The sequence below is a fragment of the Chelonia mydas genome, chromosome 24, assembly GCF_015237465.2.
Source record: "Chelonia mydas isolate rCheMyd1 chromosome 24, rCheMyd1.pri.v2, whole genome shotgun sequence".
Taxonomy (NCBI): domain Eukaryota; kingdom Metazoa; phylum Chordata; order Testudines; family Cheloniidae; genus Chelonia; species Chelonia mydas.
This window is the reverse complement of record NC_051264.2, coordinates 13,890,834-13,903,691: the sequence shown is the minus strand read 5'-3', so window position 1 is coordinate 13,903,691 and position 12,858 is coordinate 13,890,834. Positions and strand designations below refer to the sequence as shown.

General features: G+C 47.2%; 1 protein-coding gene across 1 annotated transcript in view; it reads left to right on the top strand.

Annotated features, from left to right (window-relative positions):
• Nucleotides 1–12,858, top strand: part of LOC102946739 (IgGFc-binding protein) — a 74,843-nt gene that overhangs the window by 38,282 nt on the left and 23,703 nt on the right. Inside the window, exon 20 of the mRNA XM_043535585.1 lies at nucleotides 12,360–12,688. Coding sequence (XP_043391520.1) covers nucleotides 12,360–12,688 — 329 coding nt within the window. The remainder of the gene's footprint in view (nucleotides 1–12,359; nucleotides 12,689–12,858) is intronic.

Sequence of the window (12,858 nt, the reverse complement as noted above, 5' to 3'; positions counted from 1 at the left end):
ACGATGAGCTGCATGCCATTTTAGGGGGTTCAGCCACCACTACCCCAGCCGTGTTATTTGACTCCTTCAATGGAGATGGAGGCAACACGGAAGCAGGTTTTGGGGATGAGGAAGATGATGATGATGAAGTTGTAGATAGCTCACAGCAAGCAAGCGGAGAAACCGGTTTTCCCGACAGCCAGGAACTGTTTCTCACCCTGGACCTGGAGCCAGTACCCTCCGAACCCACCCAAGGCTGCCTCCTGGACCCGCCAGGTGGAGAAGGGACCTCTGGTGAGTGTACCTTTTAAAATACTATACATGGTTTAAAAGCAAGCATGTTTAATGATTAATTTGCTCTGGCATTCGCGGCTCTCCTGGATGTACTCCCAAAGCCTTTGCAAAAGGTTGCTGGGGAGGACAGCCTTATTCCGTCCACCATGGTAGAACACTTTACCACTCCAGGCCAGTAGCACGTACTCAGGAATCATTGTAAGACAAAGCATTGCAGTGTATGTTTGCTGGCATTCAAACATCATCCGTTCTTTATCTCTCTGTGTTATCCTCAGGAGAGTGATATCATTCATGGTCACCTGGTTGAAATAGGGTGCTTTTCTTAAGGGGACATTCAGAGGTGCCCGTTTCTGCTGTGCTCTTTGCCTGTAGCTGAACAGAAATGTTCCCCGCTGTTAGCCATGGGGAGGGCGGCGGGATGAGGGGATAGCCACGCGGTGGGGGGACGCAAAATGCGACCTTGGAATGAAAGCACATGTGCTATGTATGTAATGTTAACAGCAAGGTTTACCGTGAAAGAGTGTAGCCATTGTTCTATAAAATATGTCTTTTTAAATACCACTGTCCCTTTTTTTTCTCCACCAGCTGCATGTGTTTCAAGGCTCACAGGATCTTCTCCTTCCCAGAGGCTAGCGTAGGTTAGAAGGCGAAAAAATACACTGCCAGCAAACATACTGCAATGCTTTGTCATACTGCCGCGAATGCCAGAGCAAATTAATCATTAAACATGCTTGCTTTTAAACCATGTATAGTATTTTAAAAGGTACACTCACCAGAGGTCCCTTCTCCACCTGGCGGGTCCAGGAGGCAGCCTTGGGTGGGTTCGGAGGGTACTGGCTCCAGGTCCAGGGTGAGAAACAGTTCCTGGCTGTCGGGAAAACCGGTTTCTCCGCTTGCTTGCTGTGAGCTATCTACAACTTCATCATCATCATCTTCCTCATCCCCAAAACCTGCTTCCGTGTTGCCTCCATCTCCATTGAAGGAGTCAAATAACACGGCTGGGGTAGTGGTGGCTGAACCCCCTAAAATGGCATGCAGCTCATCGTAGAAGCGGCCTGTTTGGGGCTCTGACCCGGAGCGGCCGTTTGCCTCTCTGGTTTTCTGCTAGGCTTGCCTCAGCTCCTTAAGTTTCACGCGGCACTGCTTCGGGTTCCTGTTATGGCCTCTGTCCTTCATGCCCTGGGAGATTTTGACAAATGTTTTGGCATTTCGAAAACTGGAACGTAGTTCTGATAGCACGGATTCCTCTCCCCATACAGCGATCAGATCCCATACCTCCCATTCGGTCCATGCTGGAGCTCTTTTGTGATTCTGGGACTCCATCATGGTCACCTCGGCTGATGAGCTCTGCACTCACCTGCAGCTTGCCACGCTGGCCAAACAGGAAATTGAAATTCCAAAAGTTCGCGGGCCTTTTCCTGTCTATCTGGCCAGTGCATCTGAGTTGAGAGTGCTGTCCAGAGCGGTCACAATGGAGCATTCTGGGATAGCTCCCAGAGGCCAATACCGTCTAATTGTGTCCATAGTACCCCAAATTCGACCCGGCAAGGCCAATTTCAGCACTAATCCCCTTGTCGGGGGTGGAGTAAGGAAATCGATTTTAAGAGCCCTTTAAGTTGAAAAAAAGGGCTTCGTCGTGTGGAAGGGTGCAGGGTTAAATTGATTTAATGCTGCTAAATTCAACCTCAACTCCTAGTGTAGACCAAGGCTAAATTACGCCAGTTCCCTCAGCCTCTCCTCATAAGGCATGTGCCCCAACCCCCTGATCATTTTCATTGCCTTCCACTGGACTCTCTCCAATTTGTCCACATCCTTTCTGTAGTTGGGGGCCCAAAACTGGACGCAATACTTGAGATGTGGCATCATCAGTGCCAAACAGAGGGTACATATGCACTTAAGCACATGAATAACTTTAAGCATTTGAGTAGCCTCATTAATTTCAATGGAACTACTCACATGGCTAAATTCTTTGCTGGATTGGGACTATAATTTGCAGCAAACCAAGTTCTGTTGACTATCATGGACTTGCCGTCTGCTCAGCATGCAATGGGCAGCTAAGCTGGTTCTGCATGAAGGTTGTGCTCATGACCAGTCTGGCTCTCCCATGCTATCATCATTGTTATTAATTGGGCTGGGTTTGCTCTGTGGATGAGGGGAAAGCAGTGGACATGTTATTCCTTGACTTTAGCAAAGCTTTTGACACGGTCTCCCACAGTATTCTTGCCAGCAAGTTAAAAAGAAGTATGGGCTGGATGAATGGACTATAAGGTGGATAGAAAACTGGCTAGATCATCGGGCTCAACAGGTAGTGATCAATGGCTCCATGTCTAGTTGGCAGCCGGTATCAAGTGGAGTGCCCCAAGGGTTGGTCCTCGGGCCGGTCTTGTTCAATATCTTCATTAATGATCCGGAAGATGGCATGGATTGCACCCTCAGCAAGTTTGCAGATGACACTAAACTGGGAGGAGTGGTAGATATGCTGTAGGGTAGGGATAGGATTCAGAGGGACATAGACAAATTAGAGGATTGGGCCAAAAGAAATCTGAGGAGGTTCAACAAGGACAAGTACAGAGTCCTGCACTTAGACGGAAGAATCCCATGCACCGCTACAGACTAGGGACCGAATGGCTAGACAGCAGTTCTACAGAAAAGGACCTAGGGGTCACAGTGGACAAGAAGCTGGATATGAGTCAACAGTGTGCCCTTGTTGCCAAGAAGGCTAACAGCATTTTGGGCTGTATAAGTAGGAGCATTGCCAGCAGATTGAGGGACGTGATCATTCCCCTCTATTTAGCATGGGGGAGGGATAGCTCAGTGGTTTGAGCATTGGCCTGCTAAACCCAGGGTTGTGAGTTCAATCCTTGAGGGGGCCATTTAGGGATCTGGGGCAAAAATTGGGGATTGGTCCTGCTTTGAGCAGGGGGTTGGACTAGATGACCTCCTGAGGTCCCTTCCAACCCTGATATTCTATGATTCATCTGGAGTTCTGCATCCAGTTTTGGGCCCCATACTACAAGTAGGATGTGGAAAAATTGGAAAACATCCAGCGGAGGGCAACAAAAATGTTTAGGGGGCTGGAGCACATGACTTATGCGGAGAGGCTGAGGAAACTCAGATTATTAAGCCCTGGTCTATACTAGGACTTTAGGTCGAATTTAGCAGCATTAAATCGATGTAAACCTGCACCCGTCCACACGATGAAGCCCTTTATTTCGACTTAAAGGGCTCTTAAAATCGATTTCCTTACTCCACCCCTGACAAGTGGATTAGCGCTTAAATCGGCCTTGCTGGGTCAAATTTGGGGTACTGTGGACACAATTCGACGGTATTGGCCTCCGGGAGCTATCCCACAGTGCTCCATTGTGACTGCTCTGGACAGCACTCTCAACTCAGATGCACGATTGCTTGCCATTGCTCTGACGCAGGGAGGGGCGACTGACGACACGGCTTACAGGGTTGGCTTCAGGGAGCTAAAATCAACAAAGGGGGTGGCTTTACATCAAGGAGTATTTCAGGCAGGACTTCACGGAGGGTTCCAATAAGAAATGGTGCACCTAAGTTATTGTTCTAATTGGAACAAGGAGGTTAGTCTGGCCTCTGATTGATACATGGCTAGATTTACCTCGCTGCACCTTCCCTGTGAGTGACTGCAGTGTGACCTAGAGGAATGAGTCCCCTAGACAGGGGAGGGGGGGAAGCAAATGAGTACAAAACAAATCTGGTCTATTTCTTGTTTTGATCCACTCCATCTATCTTTTATATCTTTGGCTGGCAGCAGATGGTGCAGAAGGACTGCATGCCATCCACATCTCATGGCTGCTCGGCAGAAGATGGTACAATACGACTGCTAGCCATCCTCATCTCTTGCCTGCCTGGCAGAAGATGGTACAGTACGACTGCTAGCAATCCGTATCGCCTGCCTGCTCACCATAAGACGGTTCAATAGGACTGACTGCAGGACTAAAGAGAATGACCTGGTCAAGTCACTCCAAATTTAGTCCCTGCGCCCATGTCTGTCCAGGCGCTCCCGGCCGACGTGGCCAGGAGCACCTCGGACATGACGATGACGGCTACCAGTCGTATTGCACCGTCTGCTGCCACAAGGCAATGGGTTGCTGCTACTGTGTAGCAATGCAGTACCACGTCTGCCAGCACCCAGGAGACATACGGTGACGGTTACCTGAGCGGGCTCCATGCTTGCCGTGTTATGGTGTCTGCACAGGTAACTCAGGAAAAAAGGCGCGAAACGATTGTCTGCCCTTCCTTTCATGGAGGAAGGGAGGGAACGGGGGCCTGACGATATGTACCCAGAACCACCCGCGACAATGTTTTAGCGCCATCAGGCATTGGGATCTCAACCCAGAATTCCAATGGGCAGCGGAGACTGCGGGAACTGTGGGATAGTTACCCACAGTGCAACGCTCCGGAAGTCGACTCTAGCCTCAGTACTGTGGAAGCACTCCGCCGAGTTAATGCACTTAATGCACTTAGAGCATTTTCTGTGGGGACGCACACACTCGAATATATAAAACCGATTTCTAAAAACCCGACTTCTATAAATTCGACCTAATTCCGTAGTGTAGACATACCCTAAAGTCTGCAGAAGAGAAGAATGAGGGGGGATTTGATAGCTGCTTTCAACTGCCTGAAAGGGAGTTCCAAAGAGGATGGCTCTAGACTGTTCTCAGTGGTAGCAGATGACAGAACAAGGAGTAATGGTCTCAAGTTGCAGTGGGGGTGGTTTAGGTTGGATATTAGGAAAAACTTTTTCACTAGGAGGGTGGTGAAGCACTGGAATGCGTTACCTAGGGAGGTGGTGGAATCTCCTTCCCTAGAAGTTTTTAAGGTCAGGCTTAACAAAGCCCTGGCTGGGATGATTTAATTGGGGATTGGTCCTGCTTTGAGGAAGGGGTTGGACTAGAGATCTCCTGAGGTCCCTTCCAACCCTCATATTCTATGATTCTATGTCCCATACCTGCCCTCATGAGGTGTGAACTGCCCCTCTGTTCCTAAGAGTTTTACCTGGGCTTGTTTTAAGTCATGAGACACATTTTCAACCTCAAAACTATATACATGAAATTACAACCTATAACATTACCATAACAACAATTCTCAGTGCATCATGAGCCTTCCGAAGAGACCCGACATGACAAACTATGCATTGGATATCACACAATCATATTATAAGGATGAACATGAGGGTGTGGGGTGTTTCCCCGAGATACATACCTGCCCCCTTAGTTTACTGCAAGAGGGTTAGTCACTGGCTATCTCAAAGGCAGTTTGTGTTACAGTTCCCTTGGCATCCAGCCATTAAGGCCATGAGGCAGCGTGCCTCAGTTTTCCCATCACCCAGCAAACCAGGTTTTTATGGTTTCTCCGCTGTGGTAAGCTTCAAGTCTGTTTACAAGTATTAATTGAAAAGTAGCATTATCATAAGGTTTAACATCCATGTCAAAATTCTTATCCCGAAAACTTAACATTAATACCAAAAGTGTTATCACAGATGTACAATTACAAGTATCTTTATGATACCATGCCCTCTGTTCAGATATTCTAGTTTGAGGTTAGTTTGTTCATTATCCCTGGTGTCCTTTGACTCTCTCCCAAGTAATCAGTAACTGGCTTTTCTTTCCCTCCAGTGTTCCACTCTGTGTGGGCTCTTAATTTAATCATGTTTCTGGAATTTTGGTGCCTCTGGGTCTGGCAGGTTAGGTGTCCAGGGGTATCTTGCACATTGACTGGCCCTTTGGGGAGCGGTCTCCCAACCCCAGGACTGTACATATGCAGAAAATCCAGCTCCCCTTTTGGAGTTACCCTGTGTTTCCCCCTCCCAGCACTGAGTCCTTCCCTGCCCCCTAGAGGTCTGTGATCTGTGCTCCCTGGGCTAGGTGTGTTTACCCTTTGATCAGATTTTCCTTTTCCCAGCAGCTTTCCCATAACTGCTCTCTGTGTCTCACCAGCCTGGGGGAAAACACGCCCCTCTCTGCCAGTTGGGTCATTTGTGTTCTCACAAACTGCCACCTGGCAATTTCCTGGTCTCAACAATTCTGCTGTCACAGGCATTGGAGCTGCATCTTGATGTAAAGAGACAGAGTTACTTTCCAAAAACGTATCAGAAATAGCATCCTGAAAAACTGGGACCTGGATTGGGGTACCCTCTGCCACCCCTTTCTCTGTCTCTGAGAAGTTAGCTGTGTGACTGCTCCCCTCCAGGAGGTCAGTTACACAGTCCCTTCTCAAACTCTGGGTCACAGGCTGAGTGTCTGGGTGCACAGATGCTGACCCAGCCATCCTCCTAGTGTCCCAGGCATCCTGCCCCAAGTGACTAGTGAGGAGACATTCCTGTACCCCCACTATTCCTTCCCCAGTTTCCTCCTCTGGGCCCCCTCCTAAGACACATTTCTCTGTGCTCCCTCGGAAGGGTTCTATCCCTTGTTCATCTGCAAAACTCTGCCAGCTAATAACTGGGACAGTTTCCTTAATCACTGACAACACCTCTCCTGCCCCTGCACCTGAGGGCATGTTGCCTTTCTGCTGGAAAGGAGCTAGTCTCAGCCCCTCCCATACTTGGAAGCACACTGCTTCCCTGTGTTACAGAGTCACAGGAATCTTCACCCAACTCAGTGGTTTCTAAGGAGGTGGTGTAATCTCCATTCTTAGAGGTTTTTAAGGCCCGGCTTGACAAGGCCCTGGCTGGGATGATTTAGTTGGGGTTGGTTCTGCTTTGAGCAGGGGGTGGGACTAGATGACCTCCTGAGGTCTCTTCCAACCCTCATAGTCTATGATTCTATGATTCTCTGGGCTCTTCTCTGGGAAACATTTCTCTATGCTCCCTAGAGCCGGGTTTATCTCTGGTTCTGCTGGCAGCTAACAACCTGGACAATTCTCTCCCTGTCAGTCATTACACCCCCATCCCTTCCTGATGTGGTGTTGCCTCCAGCTGCAGTGCAGGAGTTGGTCTCAACCACCCTCCCACCTGGAAGCATGTGGCTTCCCCCAGCAGCAGAAGAATCAAGGAGACTCTCTCCCATTCTCTCAGCAGTTCCTGAGACCTTACCCTTTCCCTCAGGGGTCCCAGCATAAAACTCCTTCCTGCTGCAGGCAAGTACTTTAACCTGAGCTACATGGAAAAAATCATTACCAAGGAGCAGGTCGACTAGCAGGTGTTCTATTACCCCCACAGTCAAAACACTTTCCTAACCTCGCCAAACCACATGGATTTTAGCTAGTGGTACGAGAAATCTGCTTTTGCCCACCCCCACAATCTTTGCCATTTGGCCAGGCAACATACTGGCCTTTGGGACCACACACTGTTTAACCAGAGAGATCTGGGCCCCTGTATCCTTCTGTTCCAAGTATTCCCTGCCATCAGTTTGGACAGCCTTAACAAGCTCCATATCTGGTTCTGCAGAGGCTAATCTCACAAAACCAATATGATAGGTTTCCATTGCTTGGGGGTTTCTGTGCTGAGGACAGCAGAACGAACATGAGCTACTGGTTGCCTGCTTCCTCGTAGCACAGGGCATTTATTCCTCAGGTGATCAGTGGAATTACACTGATAGACCTTTTGGGCTCTTCTGCTTTTACAGGAGATTTGGGATGAGGGTTAGCAGTAGAGGGATGTTTTGGGTAAGAGAATGTTTAGGCTCCCAGCCCCCTTCTCTCTTCACAGAGGCAAAATGGGATCCTCCCTCCCCACAAGTTTTAAACCCCTCTTTCTGGGGCCTGTCCTCAATAGATGCCTGAGTCTGCTCAAAGGCATCAGCTAAAAGAGCCACCTCATCCACAGACTTGACATCTTTGTCCCACAGACACTGCTTCATGTCAGCCTGACACGTGCCTAGGAAATGCCCTTGAGCAACAGGATCCAACATTCCCTCAGAACTTGCCACCTCCTTACCCCTCACCCATTTTCTCAACAAATCTTTCATTTTATTTACATACTCCCCATTACTCATACCAATATCCCTTTTAAGATTCCTAAATTTCACTCTATATGTTTCAGGGGTAATCTGAAAACTTCGCAAAACAGTATCTTTAAATTTACAATAGTCTAAAGCATTTTCAATAGGCGTTCCATTGAAAACATTTTGAGCTTTACCAGTTAATTTCGCAATCAGGGTAGGAACTCTCTTATCACCAGGGATTTCATGTATTACACACAACCTTTCAAAGGTAGTCAGATATTCAGCAATATCATTGTCCTCACTGTATGCAGGACATAAGTGTTCCCACTTGTGGATTTTTGGAGTGATGGGAGCCGTTGGGGTCGGGGGCGTTGGTTCTGCTTCTCTAGCAAGTCCAGCTGGTGTTTTCTCTCTCTCTCTTTTTTTCTTCTCTCTCTCTTTCTTTTTCTTTTATCTCCAGTCGTTTCAGTTGCAATAATCTCTGGTGCTCCCTCTCCTTTTCTGCAACCTGCAGCCTAAAAAGATCCAACTTCTCAATCGCTTCACTGCTTTCACTCATTTTCCTCCTTTTTTGTTTCGACTTCCCTTTCCCGAAATAAGCAAACAGAAAATAACGAAACTGTGACCTCCTCCTGAGTGTTCTTAGCCACTGCTCTTAAGACTCACTTAAAATCACAAATACCAGTGCTTCAAGTGTGAACTTCACTTGGAGTAACCAGCTGCACATACACCCTGCTCTGCTGTGCCACTGTGAGGTTCCCCTGGTGTTATCTGGACCAGTGATCTGGTAGGTCACTCCAATCTTGGACTCTGGGAGCCAGCCTTACCCTGCTCTGCTGTGAGAATCCCCACTCCTGGGCTGTTCACACACAGCTGCTGGCATGTAAGCTGCTCCTTGGATTGTGCAACCGAATGACACTAGCCAATATCTCCGGTCCCAGACACAACCCTAGGAACCTCGGTCTTGCAGTGCCCAGTTATGCCCGCCGGACACCGCAAGCTAAAATGAGTTCATCAATTTAACAAAGAAATTGATATGTACCAGGCTTGTTATCCCAATGGGATTCTCTGACAGGCTTCAACCCAAATGCACTGCTTCAGGTAGAATAAACAAACAAATTTATTAACTACAAAAGATAGATTTTAAGTGATTATAAGTCAAAGCATAACCAGTCAGATTTGGTCAAATGAAATAAAAGCAAAATGCATTCTAAGCTGATCTTAACATTTTTCAGTGCCCTTACAAACTTAGATGCTTAGTTGCACTTCAGCCTGGCTCTGCCCTTTGATCCGCACTTCAGTTGTTTGGTGGTGATGCCTGTAGATGGAGGTGGAAGAGAAAGGAAGAGCATGGCAAACGTCTCTCCCTTTTATCATGTTCTTTCTTCCCTCTTGGCTTTACCCTGCCCCCCTTCAGGGTCAGGTGAGCATTACCTCATCATAGTCCCTGACTGACCAAGGGAAGGGGGATGACTTACTTGAGAGTCCAACAGATCTTTTGTTGTTGCCTAGGCCAGTGTCCTTTGTCCCTGTGAGGCTGGGCTGGGTTTGTCCCATACATGCTCTGCTGAGGTGTGAACTGCCCCTTTGTTCCTGGAGAGTTTTGCCTGGGCTTGTTTTAAGCCATGAGGACACATTTTCAGCCTCATAACTATATACATGAAATTACAACCTATAACATTACTATAACAACAATGCTAAAAGAAAAGGAGGACTTGTGGCACCTTAGAGACTAACAAATTTATTTGAGCATAAGCTTTCATGAGCTACAGCTCCCTTCATCGGAGGCATTCAGTGGAAAATACAGTGGGGAGATTTATATACATAGAGAACATGAAACAATGGGTGTTACCATACACACTGTAACCAGAGTGATCACTTAAGGTGAGCTATTACCAGCAGGAGAGCGGGGTGGGGGGGAACCTTTTGTAGTGATAATCAAGGTGGACCATTTCCAGCAGTTGACAAGAACATCTGAGGAACGGTGGGGGGTGGAATAAACATGGGGAAATAGTTTTACTTTGTGTAATGACCCATCCACTCCCAGTCTCTATTCAAGCCTAAGTTAATTGTATCCAGTTTGCAAATTAATTCCAATTCAGCAGTCTCTCATTGGAGTCTGTTTTTGAAGTTTTTTTGTTGAAGAATTGCAACTTTTAGGTCTGTAATCGAGTGACCAAATAGATTGAAGTGTTCTCCAACTGGTTTTTGAATGTTATAATTCTTGACGTCTGATTTGTGTCCACTTATTCTTTTATGTAGAGATTGTCCAGTTTGACCAATGTACATGGCAGAGGGGCATTGCTGGTACATGATGGCATATATCACATTGGTAGATGTGCAGGTGAACGAGCCTCTGATAGTGTGGCTGATGTGATTAGGCCCTATGATGGTGTCCCCTGAATAGATATGTGGACACAGCTGGCAACGGGTTTTGTTGCAAGGATAGGTTCCTGGGTTAGTGGTTCTGTGGTGTGGTGCGTGGTTGCTGGTGAGTATTTGCTTCAGGTTGGGGGGTGTCTGTAAGCAAGGACTGGCCTGTCTCCCAAGATCTGTGAGAGTGATGGGTCGTCCTTCAGGATAGGTTGTTGCTCCTCGATGATGCGTTGGAGAGGTTTTAGTTGGGGGCTGAAGGTGATGGCTAGTGGCGTTCTGTTATTTTCTTTGTTGGGCCTGTCCTGTAGTAGGTGACTTCTGGGTACTCTTCTGGCTCTGTCAATCTGTTTCTTCACTTCAGCAGGTGGGTATTGTAGTTGTAAGAATGCTTGATAGAGATCTTATAGGTGTTTGTCTCTGTCTGAGGGGTTGGAGCAAATGCGGTTATATCGTAGAGCTTGGCTGTAGACAATGGATCGTGTGGTGTGGTCTGGATGAAAGCTGGAGGCATGTAGGTAGGAATAGCAGTCAATAGGTTTCCAGTATAGGGTGGTGTTTATGTGACCATCGCTTATTAGCACCGTAGTGTCCAGGAAGTGGATCTCTTGTGTGGACTGGTCCAGGCTGAGGTTGATGGTGGGATGGAAATTGTTGAAATCATGGTGGAATTCCTCAAGGGCTTCTTTTCCATGGGTCCAGATGATGAAGATGTCATCAGTGTAGCGCAAGTAGAGTAGGGGCATTAGGGGATGAGAGCTGAGGAAGCGTTGTTCTAAGTCAGCCATAAAAATGTTGGCATACTGTGGGGCGGAAGGAGAGACCCCGAGATAGAACAGATTCTTCTGCTGGGGTAAGAGTATAGTTGGATAGATTAACAATATTGCTGGGTGGGTTAAGGGATCACTCTCGTTACAGTGTGTATGGTAACACCCATTGTTTCATGTTCTCTATGTATATAAATCTCCCCACTGTATTTTCTACTGAATGCATCTAATGAAGTGAGCTGTAGCTCACGAAAGCTTATGCTCAAATAAATTTGATAGTCTCTAAGGTGCCACAAGTACCCCTTTTCTTTTTGCGAATACAGACTAACACGGCTGCTACTCTGAAACCTAACAATGCTCAGTGCATCATGAGCCTTCCGAAGACACCCGACATGACAAACTTTGCCTTGGATACCACACAATCATATTATAAGGATGAACATGGGGGTGCAGAGTGTTCCCCCGAGATACAGAGTGTCACGGTTGTGTTGAGAAATTTTGGAAGGTGGTAAAAGAGGAGCGTGTGCTGTGATGAGGAGCTGTGTGTTTGGGGTTATCATGTATTGGCTGTGTTGTCATGTTAGTGGTTGTGTTAATTTGTATCAGGGGGACTGGACTGAAGAATTTTGTGTTGAATTGTGTGGGTGACAAATGGGGGTGTGTGTCTGAGGGATCAAGCTTGGGGACTTTGTGTTGATTTGTTTGGGCATGTGGACTGCATTGGAAAGTTTGTGTTAAGTTGCATGAGTGGTGAATCAATCTTTAAAGAACTGTGGAGCAGTCTCCCTTATATCGCTGACTCATTACAACCAATGAAATTGTTGAAGACAAACTAGGTGTAGAGTAAGGGTGGTGGTTGGTTGAGATACATCTAAATCACACGGGTCTAGGACTTTTGGCATGGCATAGCTACATGCCTTACTGCTTTATTATATATAAATTATTATTATTATTTATACTACTGTAGCACTTAAGAGCTTAGATACTGGACTTGAGTTCCCTGCCATGTTGATATGACCAAGAGTTTTTCTTTCAGATGTCTGCGAAGCTCTGAAATGCCGGACCAAAGAGACATGCCGGACTGAGGATGGCCACACAGCGTGTATTCCTGACTACAAGGGAACCTGCTTGGGCTCAGGGGACATGCACTACCAAACTTTTGATGGTCTGAAGTTTGACTTCCAGGGCACCTGCACCTACACCCTGGCCAAATACTGTGGGAGCGACGCCACCCTGGAGCCTTTCACCATTGATGAGAAGAATGACAATAGGGGGAGCCAGGATATCTCCTTTCTGCGGGTGACCAACATCTACATCTATGGGTACAACATCTCCATCTACAAGAGGGAAGTTGGCAAAGTCCGGGTGAGTCTCCCAGCTCAGGGCTCTGGCACTTTTTGACTTACAAGGCACAGTACTTTTGTGTAGTGTCTCACACAAACAGAATCCCAGACAGATGCCGTCAGCTGAATATGTCATGTGGGCAATACAAGTACATAAATACGTCTGATCTGTATGATCTGTATGTTTGAAAA